The sequence below is a fragment of the Aspergillus sydowii genome, assembly GCF_001890705.1.
Source record: "Aspergillus sydowii CBS 593.65 unplaced genomic scaffold ASPSYscaffold_5, whole genome shotgun sequence".
NCBI lineage: Eukaryota > Fungi > Ascomycota > Eurotiomycetes > Eurotiales > Aspergillaceae > Aspergillus > Aspergillus sydowii.
Window position 1 is genome coordinate 666018 of NW_024467863.1, and position 21372 is coordinate 687389.

Below are 21372 nucleotides of genomic sequence, written 5' to 3' on the forward strand. Positions count from 1 at the left end.
CCATTTATTTTTCATTTGAAAATTTTGAATATATATTGGAAGTCGAGATTGGATATAATCACTATACTACAAATAGAAAACATACACTGCCAATGCTGCCAATTAATCAAATCATTCATAATATCCAGTTCAAATGTCTTTTCTCGCTCATACACTGCCCACCTGTAAATTCCAGAAAAGCGGCGAAGCATCTAAACGATATGCAAAAGGAAGCGAGAGAGATGCAAAGTCATTGCAACGTATTCCTTAGGCTTTCAGACGAGAAACTGGCAGCCCATAACCGGGCTAAACATGAAAAAAAAAAGGGGGTCTATCAAAATCGAGGGGTCTCCCCACTACCTACGCCAAACCAATGGGCGTTTCTGCCGGAGAGCAAAAGAGCACACAATATAACACCCAATGATTACAGTATCCAGAAACTTTTAGTCGCTTTTATTTTACAGATGCTTGCCGCCGACGAAGTTAGACCAGGACCGGACTTCACTGGGGATACCATCGGCACGAGGAAGCTTCTGGTTCATGGCTTGGGCAAAAAGTTGAGCAGTCTAATTTAAATCATTAGCAAAAGCTTCCTCTTATACAAGGGTGGTTGGGATATATTACCTTGGTTTCCATGAAAAGAGGGACACCGAAGTCAACTGCGTTTCGTCTCATGACATAGTCCTCGTCGAGGAGAGTCTTGCCACGGGTCTTGGCAAGGTTGAAGCAGCCACGGATATCGTACTTCTGGAAGACTTCACGAAGGGCACGCTTGTCCTTCTTGGGGAACTCGATCACCTGGACGGAGGCGTTGTCCTTAGTAGCGGACTCGATGTGAGCCTTAACTTCAGGGCTGGCAGCGAAGAACTTGAAGCCCAGAGGCTGGAGGTAGTCGACAATCTGGGCCAGAGCAGGGTTGGTGATATCACCGCCCAGCAGGATACCCTCACCAGGCTCGGGCACACGGAAGTTCATAGTGGACTGCAATGAAGCCCAGTACGCCTCAACAACGTCCTTACCGAAACAGGCAATTTCACCGGTACTGGACATCTCAACACCGAGGAACGGATCAGCACCAGCAAGACGGGTCCAGGAGAACTGGGGAACCTTGGTTGCGAGGTAGTCACGCTTGACCTCCATGAGGTCGACAGGCTCAGGAACATCACGGCCAACGAGAGCCTTGGTGGCAACGTCGATGAAGTTGGTTCCGAGAACCTTGCTGACGAAGGGGAAAGAGCGAGAAGCACGAAGGTTGCACTCGATGACCTTAAGTTGAGGCTCAGCACCTTCCTGGTCGGCCTTGATGATCTGCATGTTGAAGGGACCGGTGATGTTCCAGGCCTTGGCAACCTTCTCAGCAATTTCCTTGACACGGCCCATGATAGGCTTCTCAAGGGAAGCAGGGGGGAGGACAAGAGTGGCATCACCCGAGTGCACACCAGCAGGCTCAACGTGCTCACTGATAGCGTGGAGAAGGAGCTTTCCGTTAGAGGCAACAGCATCAACATCAATTTCCTCGGCACCCTCAATGAACTTGGTGATGACGACAGGGTGGTCGGGAGAGACAGCACTAGCGTTGAGGAGTTTCTCCTTCAGCTCATCCTGGCTACGGATAACACTCATGGCAGCACCAGAGAGGACGTAACTGGGGCGGACAAGAACGGGGTAGCCAACAGTTTCAGCGAAATTCTCAGCTTCAGAAACGGAGGTCAGTTCCTTCCAGGCAGGTTGGTCAACACCAATGCTATCCAAGATCTGAGAGAACTTGTGACGGTCCTCAGCGTTGTCGATGTCCTTAGGGTCAGTACCAAGAACATGGGCACCACCAGTCTCTTGTAGGCGGAGAGCAATGTTCTGAGGAAGCTGACCGCCGACAGAGACAACCACACCGCTAGCGGATTCAAGTTCATAGATATCCATGACTCGCTCATAGCTGAGTTCTTCAAAGTAAAGCTTGTCGGCAGTGTCGAAGTCAGTAGAGTAGGTCTCAGGGTTGTAGTTAATCATGACTGTCTTCTTGCCCATGCTTCTCAATGAGAGGGTGGCGTTAACTGCACACCAGTCGAACTCGACTGAACTACCGATACGGTAGACACCGCTTCCGAGAATGAGGGTGCCATGGTCATCGAAGGTGACATCATGGGAAGTAGCGTTGTACGTGGTGTAGAGGTAGTTGGTGTCAGCAGGGAACTCAGCAGCCAGAGTATCGATCTTCTTGACCCAGGGTCTGATGCCGAATCCCTTCCTGCGGGCGCGGACATCATCCTCGGTGGACCCGACAAGGGAAGCAATTTGCTTGTCAGAGAACCCGAGCTTCTTGGACTTGAGCATCAGCTCCTTGTTGACCCCAAAGAGGCTGCCGATCTCCTGGAGCTCGTGCTGGTTGTCAACAATGTTTTGGAGCTTGTAGAGGAACCACTTGTCAATCTTGGTCAACTCGTGGACCTTGTCAACAGAGTAGTTCTCGTGGAGCATAGCCTGGCCGACAGCCAGCCAGCGGCGGTCGGTAGGGTTCTTCAGGACTTCGTCGAGGTTCTCAAACTTGTCACCCTGGAATCCAACATAGCGGGGATCCACCTGGCGGATAGCTTTCTGGAAAGATTCCTCAAAGGTTCGGCCGATAGCCATGACCTCGCCCACGGACTTCATAGCACTGCCAATATCACGGTTCACATGCTGAAATTTGCTCAGATCCCAACGGGGAATCTTGGTGACGATGTAGTCCAAGCTAGGTTCGAAGTTGGCAGTGGTTGTCTTGGTAACAGCGTTGGGAAGCTCGGGAAGAGTGTGGCCCAGACCGATCTTCGCAGCAGTATAGGCGAGAGGGTATCCAGTAGCCTTGGAAGCAAGAGCCGAGGAACGGGAGAGACGGGCGTTGACCTCAATAACACGGTAATCAAGACCGTCAGGCTGCAGAGCATACTGCACGTTACATTCGCCAACGACACCAAGATGACGGACAATCTTGATAGCGGCGGTACGGAGCATGTGGTACTCTTCATCGGAAAGAGTCTGACTGGGCGCGACGACGATACTGTCACCAGTGTGGATACCCAGGGGATCGAAGTTTTCCATGTTGCAAACTGTAATGCAGTTGTTGGATGCGTCACGGACGACTTCGTACTCGACCTCCTTCCAGCCGCGGAGAGATTTCTCGACCAAAATCTGAGGAGAGAGGGTCAAAGAACGAGAGGCCAAGTTCTTCAGCTCCTCGGGGTTGTTCGCGAATCCAGAACCGAGACCACCCAGGGCGTAGGCGGAACGAACAATGATGGGATAGCCAACTTCACCAGCAGCCTTCAAGGCTTCGTCGACGGTGCCGACAGCGATAGATTCAGCAATAGGGATGTTAATCTCATTCAGGGCCTTAGAGAAAAGGTCACGGTCCTCGCTGGTTTCCAAAGTCTTGATGCTGGTTCCGAGGACGCGGACGCCATAACGCTCAAAGGTACCCATGCGGTTCATTTGCACACCGAGGTTGAGTGCGGTCTGGCCACCGAAGGAAAGGAAAATACCATCAGGGCGCTCCCTCTCGATAACGTATGTGACGTATTCCGGAGTGACAGGGAGATAATAAACTTCGTCGGCGAGCTTGTGGTCGGTCTGGATAGTCGCAATGTTGGGGTTGATCAGCACCGACTGAACACCGGCTTCCTTGAGAGCTTTGAGGGCTTGAGAACCTGTGTGCGGGAGAATTGTAATCAGCGAACACGTTCATGAACCAATTGAATGAGGTCAAGGAAAAAGAAAAAAGGAAAAAAAAAAAACTGGCCTAGTTGCAGGCAGCCGGTGTGACCTACCAGAGTAATCAAACTCTCCAGCCTGTCCAATACTCAAACCACCACTACCGATAACAAGCACCTTCTTGACATCAACCAGGTTAGCGCCAGGTCGGACGATCCCACTGGAAAACAGGCTGTCGCCGGTGGTTGACTCCGCGGCCAAGCGGCAGAGAGCGCTTGAGAAGCTGCGCAGCTGCTGCGGCCGCCATGGAGAAGGTGTCTTTTGCTGCAGTCGGAGCGCCGAAGCTGTGGAACGAGCAGTGTTGGTCTGAGAAGTGAAAGAGCGCAGAGCCAGCGCAGACCGACGGGATTCAGCGAGGCATCGCTGACGCAAAAGGGAGGACGTAGCCTGCCCGCACCGAGCGGCGAGAACCATTGCGCGGCGCGCTACCCGATAAGAAGGGGAAAATAGGGTAGAGAGAAGGAGGAACAGTCCAATTGAGCTGAAACTACGCTCTACTGGGTTGTATCGTTCCGCTTAGAATGGAGAGCGGAGATATGGACGTTCGCACTGGTATAGCTCCGTGGGCTTCGTTTCCTGAGCTCTCGGCCTAAAATAATCCCTACCGTCGTCCCGCCTTCTGCCGCACGCCCAAGACTGGAGGAAGGGAGTCGAGTATAAGGGGAATTGAGGAATTGGCCAGATGTGGTGAGTCAAGGAAGAAAAGAAGACGGTGAGAAGCGGGCGGAGGCGGAGGGACACAAAAAAATTTATGGAGGTAAAGTCGGGCGATGAGTCAACGGAACCGGAGGAGACTGTCAGAGAGAAACTGGAATAGCGCCAGGCTGCGACGGAGAACTCCCCAAGAAAGAGACCTCGAATTCAGGGCCGATAAGAACTCCGGTGTGTGGAGAGCCAGAAAAAAAAAGATCCCTATGTCGGACCCAACGAGAGCACAAAAAGCCCTCATGCTCACCGCCTGCTTTCCGCACCAATCGTATGCTGTCCATGTGATCACCCGGCCCGGCCGTCTGTTTATGTAATACAAATCCAGCTCTGTCATTTGTTGGGATCAAGTTCCTGAATTATTTCCTTCTCTGGTATCGCGCACTTTTTTATCGGCCCAGGGACGATCAGTTACTTGGAAATATTCAAAATATCGGTCAATTGACCCAGGGAACAGTGGAATCAATTCTTCAAATCCAGTATGACCTCTATAGAGACTTTTACTTGGTTCCAAGGTGTACAAGTGCTGATATTACAGGGTGCTGCCTGTGTGCTGCAACATGTATTTAGTCACGTGGATTGACCTACAGCAGGGCCCACCTATGGAATGAGGCAGGTAGCGTAGTGGGTTCTTGTTGAAGTCGATGAACATCGGATCAACCTTCATCATCTCATGCCATTTCAACGATTGAGAATTGAAAATTCCAACTCAAAAGCAAATTGGCCGACTGTGTATGCCTCACGATCGCGGAATAATGGTGGAAAAGGAACATTACGCTCGCAAGTCTTGGCTGAGTCCCGGGGTATATGAATTCGATACAGCGATAGGCTTCATAACATACGGTATAAAGATCATTCTAATACTCAGCTCTTAGTCAACACAAAATACCATCTAACAGTACTGTTCCAACCACTCCATCATATCTCCAACCGTCGGACACTCAAGGAAAAGCGAACTCTTAACTTCCAGCCCAAGCTCAGCTCGGAATTTTTCTGAAAGCACAAGTGACATGAGTGAATCAACTCCTAACTGCACGAAAGTTGAATCGGCTGTCAAGTCATTCACACCTTGGCCTGTCTCATTAGCGATCAATTGCAGACATTGGCCCACGACACCAGTAACCTCCGGCTGGGAACTTGTCCCGTTGGGGCCTCCTGCGTTTGGTCTGATAGGTGTCTTCTCTTCGTCGGCCGGGTTGACCCCGTTAATTGCAGGCTCTGATTCCATTTCCTTCTGAGATGGACTGGGAAGCTGATTTGTGCCCCGCGGCTGGCCATTTGGAAGTGGTGCGTCTGCTGGTTTAAGTGGTGGTGGAGCTGGTTGAGCAAGCTTGGCCACAGGAATTGGAGCACGGGTAGCTGTAGGAGCAGAAGAAGACATGGATTGTTTTGATGCTGCTTCTGCCGAGAAGAATCGGTCCATGAGCAGACGTGGCACCCGACGGAATTTCAATTGGCCAACCATGCCGATAATCTGGTTATCCTGGAGGATATACAAGTCACCGGCATACATATTAGGTTCCGGAATTGGGAACATGCGCACATAACTTTGATATTGAGCACCGGGCTCCAGCTTCCTCAACATACGGAAGCTATCATACCCAGGCGTGACATAAAAAAAATCGCGGGTATTAGACGCGTCACTCCCGTTCATGACAAGGCCAGCGAGATGAGAGACACTATCGATCCAGTGTGGAGGCGTATGCCAAACGCCATGACGCTCTGGTATCAGAGTTATATCCGAGAATGCCTCATAGTCATGGATGATTACACGGTCCATGCCGCGGTATCGGTCCGCATAGTCAACCACGTTTTTAAATAACGCATATGATAACGCCTTGGACAACTGGCTTGCCTGTCCCTCGGCAGCCATACGCTCTAATGCCTCAATTCGACCAAGTATCAGATGCGTCATGCGCTCCCATTCCGTTTTCCATTTTTCCGCGTTGTTCTCAAACCGTACGGATCCTGTAGCATAAGACTCGGCAGCCTTGTCGCCGGTTGCGGGATCGACGTTGAACCAAGAAAGTGACATCCGCTGAGTCGATAGATCCAGGTGGGCATCAAGATATAAAAGCTGTGTGTTGTTCTTGGCCGGGCTGGCCACTGTCGCGTGCAGGACCTCTAGCTCGCCCACATTCGGATATACCTTTGAACCCGGAACCAGCCGGTTATAAAGGTACTCGCCAACTGTCAGTGCCATATCGGTCCAAATTGACTAGGGTTGCTGTCAGTACACATTGGTAATAAAAACGAGAGGGCGGCAGAACTCACCGATGTGGCCACGCCGCAATTATTCATTTGATGTCCATGAACGGCCTCAAGGAAATCCGGATGTTGCAGGTCAGATACGACTTTGAGCGTGGCCGCTTTCTCGTCAAGCGTCTCTTCAATGATTTGGTGGATTAAGGATGTCCGCAGGGCAGATGATGAAGGGGTAACAGTCGGCCGTCCATTTGTTCCGGTATATTTCAGATGAGCCTTGTCTAACGTCCAGGTCCCAACATACTGGATCCAGTAGTTGACGTCGTTCCAGGCATACTTGGGCAAAGTAAGAAGAGAGTACGCCTGCTCATTGGCGCGGTAATACTCGTTCCAGCACGGAGTGACACCAGCCAGATGCAAGGCAACAAGACTTTTCGCCATAGTGGCGTAGTTATCTTCATTTCGTCGGCATGACGAGACAACACGCGCCTTGGGTATCAAACTCCGCACGAAGCTGGCACAAACAGGGTGCGGTCCGACGTCAACCCATACTGTTCGATCATTCACCATCCCGAGATCCTGTGCAGCTTCCAAAGCATCGGTAAAATGAACAGGCTCTCGTGTGGCCCGTGTCAGATAGTTGGAATTGATAGTTTTCCCATCGAATATCGCACTTCTCAATAGAGGTGACAGAATGGGAACGCTAGGTGCTTTGAAGTGCACAGTCTCCGCGATTCGGGCTAAGCTGTCTAGAATCGGGTCCACCTGTTCTGTGTGGAATGCAAACGGTACGTCTACCGGTACGCACTTAACATTGCTGGCCTCGAGCGTATTTCGGGCAGCAACTAAATCAGATTTTGTCCCGCCGATTACGGTATCCTTGAGAGTATTTTGGCAAGAAATCTCGTACTTCGCATCACCTAAGAGCCTTTTGATCTCCGATGCTGGTGCGCGTACCGATAGCATTGCATGGCTGCCTGGAACACAAAATTTCTCAATTAGCTGAGCTCTCTGCCCAGCCAGGAAAAGAGCGTCCGCCGTGGATAGTACGCCTGCGATGACCAGCGCGGCATACTCGCCCAGACTATGACCAATTACAGCGCTGGGTTGAAGGCCAAGTAAAAGGATCCAGAGGCGTGCCAGGGCAATCTCAATAACGACTATGCTAAGCTGCGTCACCGTCGCCGATGGACTCTCTTCGACACTGCCGTCAATCACGGGTACAATCGACTGGAACCCAAGCCGCTGAACAACGTGGTCGAGTTGCAGAACCTCTTCGCGGAAATAGGGGAATGAATCAAATAGCTCCCGAGAAATGCCCTCGTAGTACGCCCCTTGGCCGGTGAAGGCAAACACGACCGGGGGAACATCCCCTGGAACTGGCCTCACCTCCGCGATTCCCTCCTTTGTACCCGCGTTGCGCAACGATTCCTGAAGCCCAGAAATGCTTGAGGCGGCGAATGCTACGCGCAGGTTGTAATGTATGCGGCGCGCACAAGTTGTGTATGACACGTCCGCCAGATCGGTATCCGGGTTCTGCTCTAGGTAGAGTAGTAGGTTTGCAATATTAGCTTGGAGAGACTTCTTGGACTTGGCCGAGACTGCGATGGTATGGGTTGAGCGATCCTCCCTATCAACTGCTTTATTTCGCTCCGGCCCGTCTTCCAATAATACTGTGGTGTTGCCACCATGTGCGCCGAATGAGTTGACCATTGCAATTCGTTTTTTGCCAACTGGGCGTGGCCATGCTGTATTCGTCTGGGTCAATCGGACACGGCGTTGCTCCAGGTCCTTAGGAATGGTTGGATTCATGATTGTATGAATACCAATGTGGGCCGGAATCATGTTCTTCTGGTACATTAACAGCACCTTCAGGAACGACGCAATACCCGCCGCCGCTTCTCCATGTCCGATATTGCTTTTCACTGCACCTAGCTGCAATAATTGATCCGGACGTCGCATCGGTGACCTGGGCGCGAATACATCTAGCACGGACTCGGATTCCACCGCGTCACCAGCCTGAGTCCCTGTTCCATGGAGTTCAATGAAGCTCACGTCCAACGGATTTATGGCAGCGCCATCAACTACTTGGCGGTAGTTATCCTTCTGGTTTCCGGCATGAGGGTGAGTGATGGATATGGCTTCAGCTGAGTGATTCGTGGCTGCAGATAATACAACGGCAATGATATTGTCATTATCTGCCTCTGCGTCCTCTAGACGTTTGATAACAACAGAACCAATCCCATCGGCGCGACAGTATCCATCAGCAGTCTCATCCCAAACCTTGCACTGGCCAGTCTTAGAAAGGAAGTGACCGCACCCCAGACCTGCATAATTATCTGGATCAGTGATAATATTCAGTCCACCGGCGAGTGCCGTATCCGCTTCCCCTGCCCATAGTGCTGAACAAGCCACCTGAACAGCAGCCAATCCACTAGAGCAGGCAGTATCGATGCTGAACGAGGGACCTGGAAACTTAAAATAGTAGTTAATGCGGCCATTCCCAAAGGCACGCACACCCCCTGTTACCGCATAGGTACCAATATTCTGTGATGCATTCAATTCTCGCCAGTCGTCGCTTGCTTGTCCGTAGTAAGCTCCGATTCGTTTAGGGTTGGACGACGCGGTTCGACCGGGGACAAGCCCCGCCATCTCCAAGGCTTCATATGCCGTGACGAGTGCCAGTCGTTGCATGGGATCTGTTTGTTCCGCCTGTGTCTGTTAGCATTGCATTCTATATCTCTGTGGCTACCTCTTCAGACCGTATGGACGACATACCTCTTTTGGGGACATATTAAAAAACCCAGCATCGAATAATCCCGGGCAATCGACGAAGTTGCCGTATGGAGTTGTCGCCGCATTATCGGTCTTGCCTGTGGGATCATAATGCGTTTTGAGATCGAAACGATCCGCCGGTACTGTCGTATGGACATCGCGCCCCCGCTCCAAAATTTCCCAGAAAAGCTCAGTGTCGTTGCCGCCGCCAGGCATACGACAGGCCATTCCGACAATAGCGAGCTTCGAGTGAGCAAAGGAACGGGGCTGAAGGGTTCCATAATCCATTAGGGCCCAGGGAATTAAGTCAACTAGCTCTATCTCAAGGCTAGGAAACTCTGCCTTGACAGCTGCCAATATGCTCTTGAATACTATCGAAGTGCGGAAAGTCTCAATCCGGCATTGACTTGGGCTGAAGCTGCCGATTTTTCCAAGGATACCGTCGGTGACATTGTCAAGGTAAATGGTTCCGGTCAACAGCTCTGTGCCGATGGCCTGGAATAGCTCACGCGCAGTGGTGGCCAGAAATGGCTGACCGGTGTTCGAAGAGTGGAGGAAAAGCCGAACTGGACGAGAAGTAGGGATGAGGGACTCAGCACTGTTGATGACTGTGTTGATTGAATCCTCATTGTACAGATGCGATGCGTGGCATAGACCGTCGTATACCGGGAGGGCAAAGGACTTCGAATACCGCAGTAGGTGCGAGCCTCCGAAGCAGGCTTTCATCCGTGATGGTGGCCCACTTACACTGACGGAGGTTTTATCAGCTGCGCTGATGAAGACCTTGAGGAGCTCTGGAGTGCCAGATTCCAAGTTATATTGTGTGAGTTCGTCTTGGATGGCGGATTTGGTCTCTCCGGTGACGACATGAGCCCAGCTCGATAGCGTACCGTCCGCCTGGGGTGCTTCAAGCTTTCGAGAGATCTCGCTGACATATACTCCAAGACGGAATGACACACGGACACATTCGGCACCGTTTTGGGCAACTTCTGCTAGGTTGGTTGATAGGGCTAACCCGGCCGCGGCTAGCAGACCGATACTCAAACCAGCAAGGGTGGTGTTGTGTGGGAATAAATCCCAGTCGCGTCCTTTGGCCTCATAATGCCTAATTTTATTCGATCAGTTCCATTCCTGACCATAAACCAAAGGGGAGTATCATTACCCAATAAACATGCCTAATTCCAGCACAGTCAATAGCGCACTTTCCATGGCAGCACCCAGAGGGCCCTGGTGGAAGGCCCCAAGATCGGCGAGAGGCAACAGTGTATGGAAATGCGGTACAAGGTCCCTCAATGGCTGCGGAAGTGCAGCCACTTCTTTCTTGAGAACGAGCGTCGACTCCTCCAGAAAAGTGGCCAACTGGCGAAACCTGCGGTCCCTACTGAGCCGTAGCAGGCAACGGAGCAGTCCTTTGAGATCATCGTTGGGAAACTCATTCCCAAAGAAGATTAGGGATGTGCAATGCGTATTGTCTTTCATTTTCTCTGCTTGGCGAGCTCAAGCGCTCCTAACGTGAGGAAGATGTACATGTATCTGTACCGGCGGCAGACTCGGCATAGCTATACAGGACTGCTACGCGCGGGGTTTTGATGCTATTGCTTCAAGGGCAAAAGACCCCGTACGGGAATTTCCGCAGAGTGTGATGGGATTCCCATCTTGTGACGAGATGCTGTGTAAATGGTCATACGGGGACTTTTCGAAACGGCTGGTCGAGCCTCTCTGGCGTGCGCTGACTCTTAATCTCACTCTTTCGGGTCTTAATTTTTCTCGGTGCTCTATCAAATATGCCCGATTAAAACCCGTCGCAGTGATGCCGCCGAAGAACGGAGCTTGTTCCGATATTACAGACTCGAAGCTCAACCCCTCTCTTTCTCATTCTCTCTTCCGCTCTCTCGGCCCCATGGCTCCTTTCGGCTGTCGTGATGGCGTTTAGAATACCCTTCCCGCAGGACTTCTGGCAAGAATACCTCTCTGGTAGGGAGGCGACTATCCCAGCTCTGCCTGTTCTCTCAGATCTATCTGACCGAGTCATCCGGGTCCTGGGCGGAAATGCAGGTCCCATGCGACTGCAGGGAACGAACACATACCTCGTTGGAACAGGCAGATCTCGGATCCTAATCGATACTGGCCAGGTACGCACTTTCTGTCTTACCCAACCCAGGCCAAGATCATTCCATGTCACTCATGCTCGTCCTTCTCCCAGGGGATGCCTTCTTGGATTCGAGATATCACCCACGTACTAGAGGAGCGAGATTTGGACATCTCCCATGTTCTTCTCACTCACTGGCACGGTGATCATACAGGCGGAGCTCCCGACCTTGTGGCGTATAATCCGTCTTTGTCCTCGCGCATTTACAAAAACCGGCCCGACAACGGGCAAAAGAATATTCTAGACGGTCAGATCTTCCGGGTTGAGGGCGCCACCATCCGTGCGGTCCACACACCCGGTCATGCAGCCGACCACATGTGCTTCTTGATGGAAGAAGAAAACGCTCTATTTACCGGCGATAACGTGCTGGGTCACGGATACTCCGTTGTGGAGGATCTGGGCCAATATATGGAGAGCATGACGCTGATGGCGAATTTGCATTGCCCTCTGGGGTACCCAGCTCACGGGGCGGTGATTGAAAATCTCCCAGATAAGATGCGCGAGTATATCAAGCACAGAGAATTTCGTGTGCAACAGGTCTTTTCGATATTAGAGGAATGCCGAACGGCGGCAGGACAGGGTCGGGGGCCGGGTGGCTTGACGCTACACGAGATTGTAACGGCGATGTATGGCGATGTTCCGGATGACATTGAGAAGGCCCTTGCGCCGTTCCTGAATCAGGTCTTGTGGAAATTGGCTGAAGATCGCAAGGTTGGGTTTGAGCCGGGAGGTGCGACGAAGCGGCGGTGGTTTGTCCGTGCGCGTCGAATGAATTGAATCGAACTGTAGGTATTGAAATAGACAGTGTGTTGGCTTAGGGCCTAGATAGGTTTTTATTATGCTAAAAGTCCGACCATCCGGTTGATTTACACGGGTATGGCATGTTGTGAAATGGCTGTCTCGTAGCCCTAACTGACTGACTACGCCCGCTTCTGCTTCTCTGCAATCTCCTCCCACTCGCTGATCGGACGATGAAGCTGATAAAACCTCTGTTTCGACCTTTTAACAGCATCCTGACTCCTTCTCCAGGCCTTATTATAGTAAGCCCCAATAGCCCCTCGTACATCGTCCCCTCCTCGTCCTCCCTTTTTCCCCATCACCCCCTCCAAACCCCTCGCCAACTCAACCCCATCAACAATCGCGTGGTTACCTCCCTCACCCCCAAAGATAGGCATCGCATGCCACGAATCCCCAACAAAGACAACCCCTTTCTTCGCAACAGAATCCACATCCCTCTTCTCCATCGTCACACATCTCGTCAGCCAATTATACACCCGATGTCCCCTCATCGCCTCCCCATTCAAGAAAAGCGACCACGGCTCACCCAGCTTCCTCTCGTTAATCTCTTCAACCAGCGCCTCAGGGATCACCTTCGCCTCCTCGGACGTGATGTCCGGGTTATACAACGGGTCGTTGTCCGGGATACTAGGCCGCGAGTAGGTCCAGTCCATGTGCACCGTTGTGTTCGTGATATTGCATACCGTTATCGGCGTGTTGAAGCCGTCGCCAACGCCCGCTACGATCGTGGACTCCCCACTGTGTGGCCGGATAACGCGCTCGTACTCGTCGCGGCTGAGCTTGAAGCCTCCATGGTAGACAAGCACGGGCACGATTTCGGGCGTGACGGATGGCAATACCAACGAGCGGACGGTGGAATGTACGCCGTCGGCGGCGATGAGGAGGGAGCCGTGGTATTGTGCGCCGTTTGAGAATTCAACGACGATATCGCCGTTTCCACCACCACCACCACCATCAGCATCGTCGCTCTTGCGGAGGTTGACGTTTGTAAGTTGGTGTCCGTACCGGACGTCTAGTTCTTCCTCGCCACAGTCTACGATCCAAGTCCGGAGTGCATTTCTGTTCGCGCGCAGGATGGTCGGCTTCTCTTTTGTCTCGCGCGGCGGCATGAGGATGATTGAGCCCGTTTGGTTGTTTCGCCAGGATTGGTCGAGCCAGCCCCAGCCGCCGATGTGTCGGTCTGGGGCTACGGCTCTTGTTAGACTGGACAGTGGTAGGTTTCCCAGCGCTGCGAGGAGGGAATTGAAGCCCCAGTTGCGGAGAGAGATGGCGTACCCCTGGCTGCGGGAGGGAGGGGAGGCCTCGAAGACGATGCAGGGGATCCCAGAATTGGTAAGGAGGCGAGCAGTTGTGAGGCCCGAGAGGCCTGCGCCGATGATGAGGACGGGGTAGGGAGGCGACATTTTTGGTGGATTAGACAGTTAGGGCTGTAGGAGCGCGACTGGGTGAGTGCCGGGGCATTGGGTATTCACTGTTTATCACAAGACAAGGGTGCAGATAAAAGCCGGACGGTGGGTTTATGTAACGGAGCTTAAGAAAATCCTATAGTGGATGGCGATATGGGATATGTGAGAGCAAAGTTAATTATCCGGGATGTTCAGGGATCTTCCATGTAAAGCTTGTGTATAGCATCGAGAAGGCCTAAGCAATCGGGGTACGTCCAGATTATGCGCAGCTTGACTATTCTCGAAACCGAGTGTTCGATTTTACTCATATTCAAGAACATGCTGCTCGCTATCTAAGTGTCAATGGCAAATTCATACAGCTCAGCCTTGGAAAAAGCTTAAACAAACAGATAGTCTATTATCTCGCAGTCTTGGTTTCGTTGGATTCAGCGCCCCGAAGTCGTATGCCGCCCAGGGAACTCGTTGCAAGGAAACAGTTTCACGAACTCGTCGGTTGGGGTAAGAGACCGTTCTATATTTGTCCTGAGTTCTTTATTTGGCAGTAGGCGTGCACTATTCCGGCCTACCATGATGGAAAAAGAGGAATGGTTTGACAGCAAGTGCTTTAGGATGAGAAGGCGGTTTTGTGAAGCTCAAATGAGGAAGAGGATATGGCGATGGACTTATGAAGAATCGAGGAGAGGCAGCCACATATCAGTCACTGCAGACTGAGCCATTCACTTTCTGCAAGATGGAGTCACGTCGAACCTTGTGCTGCAGGACCGAAGTTTCGCAGTTACATGCAGCTCAATGAAACCGTGCATAACCTCAATTACAAGTATGTAGTTGCAGCACGCTCGAACCTGATAGGCGACTTAAATATATCAGTATTGAGTGTCTGATGGAATGCTGATTCCCATACCATGGCAATGTAAACATGGCAGTCCCCCTGCTCGAGTAACGCGACACGCCAGTCAAATGTGGCAGGTCCTCAAGCCTTTCCATGCATCTCAGTCCGCTGACAAAACTAATTGAAACAAGCAGGGCGGCCCTACTAGTAACATACACCGAGTTCTCCTGTAACTGCGCTGCACGAGTTCGACTGGGATGCAGCAAATACAGCAGAAGAAACAAGATTCCCATCTCCAACGTATTCGTGTGGTAGACCGGATCCTTTCCCCTGATCTCTCGATAGACTCGTCACTCAATGCAACGTGTTGGGCTTTTACTAGATGCCCGCCACTCTAGTGTGTAAAGTAATGGAAGAAAAGTAGGATTAGTGAACTATAATGACGGTTCCATCATCTAATCTGCAACTCCGACTTTGCCATTCAGACGCGTCCACGGTCCTTTTGGCCGCTTCTCAGACCGAGACATCCTCGCTTGAGACCTAGTGGAGCGAGCTTCGAGGGTCCAGAGATCGCCGTCTTTCTGGTCGTCGCCTTGCTCATCTTTTTGGGCCTCTTCCAGGTCTTGATTCAACAAATTGTACACATTCTGCAACTCTTGCTGGGCGTGATCTGCACTGTCGTTGCCATCTGTGACTTTTTGCTCTACATATTCTTTTTCACTGGACCCAGCGGCTGCGGATGCAAACGCCCAGGCCTCGGCCATGCTGACAATTTCGTCCTGTTTGACCGGATCCTGTTGGTTCGCAGCATGTCTGGAGTTGAGGGCTGCCGCCGCATGCTTAAAGCGGGGTTGTCGGGCAAGGATTGGATACTCAGGGAGAAGGTGGCTCTCATCCCTCAGGCGATTGAGCACGCGTAGAGTCGTGCTTTTCTCCTTGGCAAGCAAGCCAGTCAAATAAAACTTCTGCAAAGCCAAAGACCGCTGGCTTTTTGAAACCGGGTGCAGAACATTGCTGGCATATGATAGAACTTCCAATGGCTCTAAGGGTAGCGTCTCATCTGTAGACAACCCCTTGAGCTCCGGAGGTCGCGGCGATGATTTCGTAGATGCCGTTGACACAGGCTGGCAAGCCCGAGCAGCGGCCTCTAACAAACGCTTCCGGGTTTCCGTGTAGACTCTGTACTGCTCAAGGATTCGTACTCTTTGTTCCTCGAGGATACGGGCAGATTCCTCGATCTCTTCGGCGGGTAGTTCCTCCACAGGGTCTTCTTCACCATTCCCACCACCGACAAGCTTATCCTCTACCCATTGTACAAGCTCGTCTCGAGTCTGCTGGAGAGCAGCAGCTTTTGCAGCGGGAGCAGATGTTTCCGCTCGGTTACCCTCAGATGCATTCCGAGCCTTCAATTCCGCATATAACTCTCTTTCCCGGTCCAGCTGCGACTTTGCACGAATAACTGCCCTCTCGAGTTTATGCACCAGTTCCTCAACATCGCCACCTACTGCGCCATTGTCCTGACCTTCGTCTCCGAAATCCTCAGGCAGTGTGAATTGCTCTCGGCCTTCCTGTTTCTCAAAATCTTCGGGTCGGGGGGCACCGCGTGCTCGTAGTTCGTTAAAATAGTGTTCAAAAACCTGTAGTTTTGCATATCGGCGTCGATCACGGACGAGTCGAAGGTAAGCCTGCAGCTCCAAGGAACTATCAGGAGAGGAGGATCCGGGTAACTTGGATCCCTCGGAGTGCAGAGTATCCAATTTCTCCGAGATCTGCTGGTACTGTTTCCTAGCGGCCACATTTGCTTGTAGGGCCTGCAAATATTCCCTCCGCAGCCCTGTCAGGTCCGCAGGGATTCGCTTCACGTCCGTCACCGCATTGTCCGACACAGATAACGAAAGGTGGGATTGAGCGTGACAATCGGGGTGATCGGGGTCATTATCGGCAAAGATGATATGTGAGCGGAGGTAGCTTGTGAGAACCTGTCGGATATGCAGAGCTTCCTGTCGAGTCTTGACGTAAGGAGCGAGAGGCTGCGCGAAGGGAGGAATGCTGGAGGGGCCCGAAGCTGTCGCAGAGGCATTTTGACAGGCCATTACTGGCAACGAGCGGGATATCGCGAGCTAATAAGCGCAAGGGACGTCTGGCTCGAGCTCAAACGCAAAACACTCTAAATCTGAAACCCAGAAGTGCCGCGGTTTATCATCATCTCCCTGTTGCTCCTGGACGTTTGTTTGTTGGCTGTAGATCGCAATTACCTAAGCAGAACGTCGCACGTGATAACTAATTAGATCCGATTCGTGACATATCATTGGTCAGATCCTTTGCTGGCATTTACTGGAGATTCTCTCCAGCCAAAACCACCCCCAAAGATAACATTCATTAATTTATCATGATACATTCCTTATGCAGCATTATCATTAATATTTACCCAAAGGCCTGTCCAATGAGTTTATTTGACACATCAGCTGCCTGAGGCCGAATTTAGATCTATATGATGGTGATGTTAAGGTAGTGATAATGTTGCCTCATGGTTGCCCAAAACCTCCTACCCTCCGAGGGCCTAGCAATGCCGTTTTTATTGGGACAATCGACACGTTAATGTTAGGGGCTTTCCACCTCTTGAGTCAGCAACACAGCTAATTATCCGGGTCTGAGGATCTATCTTTGTGGCGATAGCACAGGCGCTGTACTCTGACACCCTGCGCGATGATATACAGCATCCTGAAGGTGCTTTCACTGCAGAGCGCACGACGGATAGGGCTTAACAACTTGAGTTTTAGGTGGACAGGGCCTTGTCCCTTTCATGAAGGGCATAATTATTCAATTAAATTTCTCGGGATCTGGGTTATAGTTCAATCATGACTCTATTTTGTATTACTTCCGAGCAGGAGTTAACTCTGGGGTACTTAATTTAATTAGTCGTATTCAAAGCCATTCCAGGCGTGCTCCGAATATGGCAAGCAGAACAAAGATCACAGCCAGCAAGGGTTGCTGACAGGTCTCATGCATTCTCTTTGTTTAGAATCCATGTCTTGGTCCACCGTTGCTGGCATGTTTTTCGTCAGGGAATCTCCATCAAGGGGTTGGCCTTCATCCGACACATCATGAATTATGACCCCTCTGTTTACCAAACCCCTTGAATAGTAGATTAAGCTATTTTCCCCCTCGTTCTGACGTTTTCGCTCTCTTGTTCCCGTGTATTTCTCTCTCAAAACAGCCATCGTTATGCCTACAGAAATCATTCAAACGCCCCTCCCCCAACCCAGAACTCGACCCCGTGCAGCAACAGATAGAGCTCAAGCAGCTAAGCCCGCTTCCTTATCGTCTCGGCAATCATCACAAGCAATGAGTCCTCCAACGTTTGCGACGGGTCGAAGCCCAGATATAGGGACCCCGGCCAAAGTTAGCGACCAGGCGCGTGCAAGAGCAACCTCCGGTAAGACTGCAAGAAGTACGATCCCACTTGGACTGGTGTTTGACTCGATTGCGCAGGACCCTTACGACAACCGAAAGCCCTCTCGCCCTCCGATATCCATTCAATCCTAGAGCAGGAACAAGAGGCAATGGTGAGATACTCAATTTGTACCCTTTGGACCTGCAGGTCTAACCAGCGTGTTCGTAGGTCAATCGTCTGTCAAGGGAACTCTCCACCCTCCGTCACCGAACATCTTCTGTTGCCTCGACAGCCTCGTCTACCTCGACAACACTCAACGAACCCCTCGATGCACTCCACGGATCGCCATACATTGCCGGACCTATATACCCAACAGAATCGCGACGACACCGGTCCTCTTCAAATCTAAGTGCTTCCTTCTTCCCAGTAATACAGGGCTCGCGAACGAATGGCCGAGGTCGGCGGCCATCCCTCGTGTCTCCCGAGCGGTCTCAGAGTCTTAAATCAGTAACATCCCAGCATCAAGAGCGAAGGCGTGATGCATCCGCTCATGTTTCATATGGCTCACGCATGCATGGCCGCCGAAGCTCACTCTCGCAGCGCATACCGTCAGGGTCGAGTGTTGAGACGACTTCCCAAGGAGAGGTGGAGTCCCTGGTTCAGGAAAACGAGGCGCTGAGGCGGCGTATTCGAGAGCTGGAGCTGGAACTCAGCGTGCAAAAAAGTCAAACGCTTTCTTTGGAAGACTAGCTTCCGTACTATAGAAATTGATAGAAATTGGACCATCCGTTAGATAATTGTGCGACTACCTTATGCTGCGTCGCATCAGCCACAATCCACTAAGAATCAATCGGTTTGCCGAACTTGGGGCAGCCAGGATATATGTTCTCGTACCTTCCCCCAATTTCTTCCGCTGAACTGCTATTTTTATCAAATTCTACTGCCTTGCGCTTGGGCTGGACTACCGTTTAGCGTAGCTCCCTGACGTTTTTGTCTGGAATCAAGCTCGCATCAGGACCCACTGTGGCTGTGCATAGCTGACGGTATGGTAAACGTCATAAGGTGTGGCGGCCAGCGTCATCATTTGGATAAATACCCCGCGGCGTGCTCTCTGTTCCTGGTTTTATCAATCAGACATCCTAATACTTGACTTCGCCGATTCCTTGTTCACATCCACACTTCAAATCGAATACAGACCTATCATAATGTCAGACCACACCACCGTCCACGTTTCAGGCATCGCCTCCTCTACTTCGGACAAGGAAGTCCAGGACTTCTTCAGCTTCTGGTATACAATTCCCTTTTCCCTGCTAGGACAATTCCAGATTTAACAAATTCGACAGCGGCAAGATTGTCAATATCTCTGTCACTCCCACCTCCAGCGAAGCCAACGCTCCCAAATCGGCAAGCGTTACATTCGAAAAGGATGCGTAAGTCTACCCCGCAAACTGGGACTTCTGTCATCCATTCCCAATCAAACTAACACACAACAGTGCTGCCAAAACAGCCCTTCTACTCGACCAAACCCAGCTCGGCCCCTCCGTCGTGACCGTCAAAGCCGCGCAATCTCTCGAGGATATTGCTGGCGAGCAGGGCACCTCAGCCGCCCAAGCCAAAGACGAGAACCACAACGACATCGAGCAGGAAGATAAGCCGCGCTCGCGCATTCTCGCAGAATACCTCGCCCATGGTTACGCTATCAGCGATCAGGCGCTCCAGAGAGCTATCGCTCTTGACCAGAAGCACGGTTTCTCGTCTCGCTTCACGAGCGTGCTGAGCAATTTCGATAAGAAGACCGGCGCTACTGACCGTGCTAGAGGCCTCGATGAAAGCTACAAGCTCAGTGACAAGGCCGCTAGTGGCTGGCGCGGGCTGCACAGTTACTTCGAGAAGGCCCTCGGCACGCCTTCTGGCCAGAAGCTGCGCGATTTCTACTCCCAGACCGATAAGCAGGTTCGCGATATCCACAACGAAGCCAGGAGACTCGCAGACTTGAAGGCTGGAAAGCCGGAGAAGACTGAGGGTGAGGGTGCTGCTGCGACTGAGGCTGCTGCTGCCCCTGCCCCTGCCCCTGGCGTGGAACCTCAAGCTGCTCAAGCTGCCCCGGCTGCTACTGAGAAGGCGTAAACACCTCTTTCCCGAGGCGTTGTAATTATACCTCCTGATGACTGCGCCTGGATTTTATGATTCTTATGATCCTCTTTGCCCATTGTGTTTCTAGCATGATGACTTTTTGGATGGTTCTTCTTTTTATTCTTATGTTCATAGTCGATTACCCTCGCTGTCTGCGACAGAAGTTTACAAACTGAGCTTTAATGACACTCCGTCCACGATCAATTTCACCTCTGGTAACAACCGTAGAATTGTTGGATTAATTAGCACCCAATCTAACGCCACCTGTCTTAAAGAGAGATACAATTCAGTACTTCGAACCCCTTTTCTTTGCAATATGCCCCTCCTAATATATCCCCAATGGGTAAGGTAGGGCAATCAAACGTCTATGTATCTAACTCTGCACGTGCACCACTTATGCCATTCAAATAAAGTAAATAAATGCATACAAATACAATTCAATTATTCCTGTTCTGTCATTTAAATAGAATATACATCATAACCTCATAATCAACCCCATCCGATCCAATCATTGCATCCTGACCTCATTCCCAGGCCCCTTATGATATTTCCGTGCCTCAATATCCTCGAGGATATGTTTCGGGTTGCTCGTCAGCCCAGCTGTGTGGGGGTTCTCGACGCCGCGTCGCTCGGCATCGGCTGTCATGGGCGCATATTCGGGGCCAGGCGCGAATTTGTGATCGATGTGGCCGGACCCAGGTGGCGAGTTTTCTTGAGGGCCGCTTTGGCTTTCGGGAGGCGGGGACTGGCGGCCGGATAACTTGGCGGACATTGTGGATAAACAAGAGTGTTATTTGATTTGGGAGGTGGCGGTAGTGGTGGTGGGCTGGTCTGGTTAGTTAGGGTTGAGATAGGTAGGTAGAGTTTTGGGCACGGTTGGGGAAGTACCTTCGGTAGATACGTGGTACGTAAGGATGTTACTTTGCAGAAGTATATTGATTTACTGGAGAGCGAAGCAAGGGATTGCAGGCATTAAATAACTACCATGTTCAATGTCAGGGCACGTTCTTTTGGTAGGCTGTATCATCATTATGACGTTGCGGGTCTAGAGCATTGCAAGTCAAGACCTCATCCATTTAAGGGTCCACCTACAAGATGTGGTGTTGCATAATGGCGGATCTTCCTGGGTCTCTTTACCTTGAAGACAAGCCCCATATGCTCCATAAGAGCTATCGGAATGATGTTTTAAATGTTCAAGTGTCTCGATTATATATGTCACGTGATGGTATCTGACATCAATTGCATATCCTGGCAT

General features: G+C 51.3%; 9 protein-coding genes across 9 annotated transcripts; 3 read left to right on the forward strand and 6 right to left on the reverse strand.

Annotated features, from left to right (window-relative positions):
- Window positions 1-37: 37 nt before the first annotated feature.
- On the reverse strand, window positions 38-4598 carry ASPSYDRAFT_132267 (carbamoyl-phosphate synthase (glutamine-hydrolyzing) CPA2). Its single transcript, XM_040840599.1, has 3 exons — window positions 3780-4598; window positions 604-3659; window positions 38-545 (listed from the first exon to the last, which is right to left on the reverse strand). The coding sequence occupies exons 1-3, from the start codon at window positions 4135-4137 to the stop codon at window positions 438-440; spliced, it is 3522 nt and encodes a 1173-aa protein (XP_040702443.1). The 5' UTR covers window positions 4138-4598; the 3' UTR covers window positions 38-437.
- Window positions 4599-5320: 722 nt separating this feature from the next.
- On the reverse strand, window positions 5321-10887 carry ASPSYDRAFT_151845 (uncharacterized protein; the record flags this gene model as incomplete). The annotated part of the gene is made up of 4 exons (XM_040842135.1): window positions 5321-6646; window positions 6703-9345; window positions 9412-10513; window positions 10571-10887. 4 exons carry the CDS (start codon window positions 10885-10887, stop codon window positions 5321-5323), a joined length of 5388 nt encoding a protein of 1795 aa, XP_040702444.1.
- A 443-nt stretch (window positions 10888-11330) lies between these two features.
- Window positions 11331-12334, forward strand: ASPSYDRAFT_57905 (uncharacterized protein; the record flags this gene model as incomplete). Its single annotated transcript, XM_040849451.1, has 2 exons — window positions 11331-11540; window positions 11612-12334. 2 exons carry the CDS (start codon window positions 11331-11333, stop codon window positions 12332-12334), a joined length of 933 nt encoding a protein of 310 aa, XP_040702445.1.
- A 236-nt stretch (window positions 12335-12570) lies between these two features.
- On the reverse strand, window positions 12571-14201 carry ASPSYDRAFT_45027 (FAD-dependent oxidoreductase). Its single transcript, XM_040846957.1, has 2 exons — window positions 12729-14201; window positions 12571-12597 (listed from the first exon to the last, which is right to left on the reverse strand). Exons 1-2 carry the CDS (start codon window positions 13756-13758, stop codon window positions 12593-12595), a joined length of 1035 nt encoding a protein of 344 aa, XP_040702446.1. The 5' UTR covers window positions 13759-14201; the 3' UTR covers window positions 12571-12592.
- Window positions 14202-14366: 165 nt separating this feature from the next.
- On the reverse strand, window positions 14367-14914 carry ASPSYDRAFT_45029 (uncharacterized protein; the record flags this gene model as incomplete). Its single annotated transcript, XM_040846958.1, has 2 exons — window positions 14663-14914; window positions 14367-14614 (listed from the first exon to the last, which is right to left on the reverse strand). Coding segments are annotated over exons 1-2 (263 nt in total), but the record flags the coding sequence as incomplete, so codon positions are not given.
- A 131-nt stretch (window positions 14915-15045) lies between these two features.
- Window positions 15046-16683, reverse strand: ASPSYDRAFT_89378 (uncharacterized protein; the record flags this gene model as incomplete). Its single annotated transcript, XM_040852152.1, has 1 exon — window positions 15046-16683. The coding sequence occupies one exon, from the start codon at window positions 16681-16683 to the stop codon at window positions 15046-15048; it is 1638 nt and encodes a 545-aa protein (XP_040702448.1).
- Window positions 16684-17935: 1252 nt separating this feature from the next.
- Window positions 17936-18734, forward strand: ASPSYDRAFT_89379 (uncharacterized protein; the record flags this gene model as incomplete). Its single annotated transcript, XM_040852153.1, has 3 exons — window positions 17936-18026; window positions 18083-18156; window positions 18213-18734. The coding sequence occupies 3 exons, from the start codon at window positions 17936-17938 to the stop codon at window positions 18732-18734; spliced, it is 687 nt and encodes a 228-aa protein (XP_040702449.1).
- A 433-nt stretch (window positions 18735-19167) lies between these two features.
- vip1 (putative actin cytoskeleton protein (VIP1)) lies at window positions 19168-20120 on the forward strand. Its single transcript, XM_040846959.1, has 3 exons — window positions 19168-19272; window positions 19328-19414; window positions 19478-20120. Exons 1-3 carry the CDS (start codon window positions 19190-19192, stop codon window positions 20109-20111), a joined length of 804 nt encoding a protein of 267 aa, XP_040702450.1. The 5' UTR covers window positions 19168-19189; the 3' UTR covers window positions 20112-20120.
- A 434-nt stretch (window positions 20121-20554) lies between these two features.
- Window positions 20555-20889, reverse strand: ASPSYDRAFT_89381 (uncharacterized protein; the record flags this gene model as incomplete). The annotated part of the gene is made up of 2 exons (XM_040852154.1): window positions 20555-20569; window positions 20641-20889. The coding sequence occupies 2 exons, from the start codon at window positions 20887-20889 to the stop codon at window positions 20555-20557; spliced, it is 264 nt and encodes an 87-aa protein (XP_040702451.1).
- Window positions 20890-21372: the final 483 nt, after the last annotated feature.

Coding starts and splice junctions, on each gene's coding strand:
- ASPSYDRAFT_132267 (XM_040840599.1), bottom strand. CDS start 4,137: ATGGTTCTCGCCGCTCGGTGCGGGCAGGCTACGTCCTCCCTTTTGCGT. Junction 3,660..3,779: donor TGGAGAGTTTGATTACTCTG/GTAGGTCACACC, acceptor TCCCGCACACAG/GTTCTCAAGCCCTCAAAGCT. Junction 546..603: donor CTCTTTTCATGGAAACCAAG/GTAATATATCCC, acceptor GATTTAAATTAG/ACTGCTCAACTTTTTGCCCA.
- ASPSYDRAFT_45027 (XM_040846957.1), bottom strand. CDS start 13,758: ATGTCGCCTCCCTACCCCGTCCTCATCATCGGCGCAGGCCTCTCGGGC.
- vip1 (XM_040846959.1), top strand. CDS start 19,190: ATGTCAGACCACACCACCGTCCACGTTTCAGGCATCGCCTCCTCTACT. Junction 19,273..19,327: donor CAGGACTTCTTCAGCTTCTG/GTATACAATTCC, acceptor CAAATTCGACAG/CGGCAAGATTGTCAATATCT. Junction 19,415..19,477: donor GTTACATTCGAAAAGGATGC/GTAAGTCTACCC, acceptor AACACACAACAG/TGCTGCCAAAACAGCCCTTC.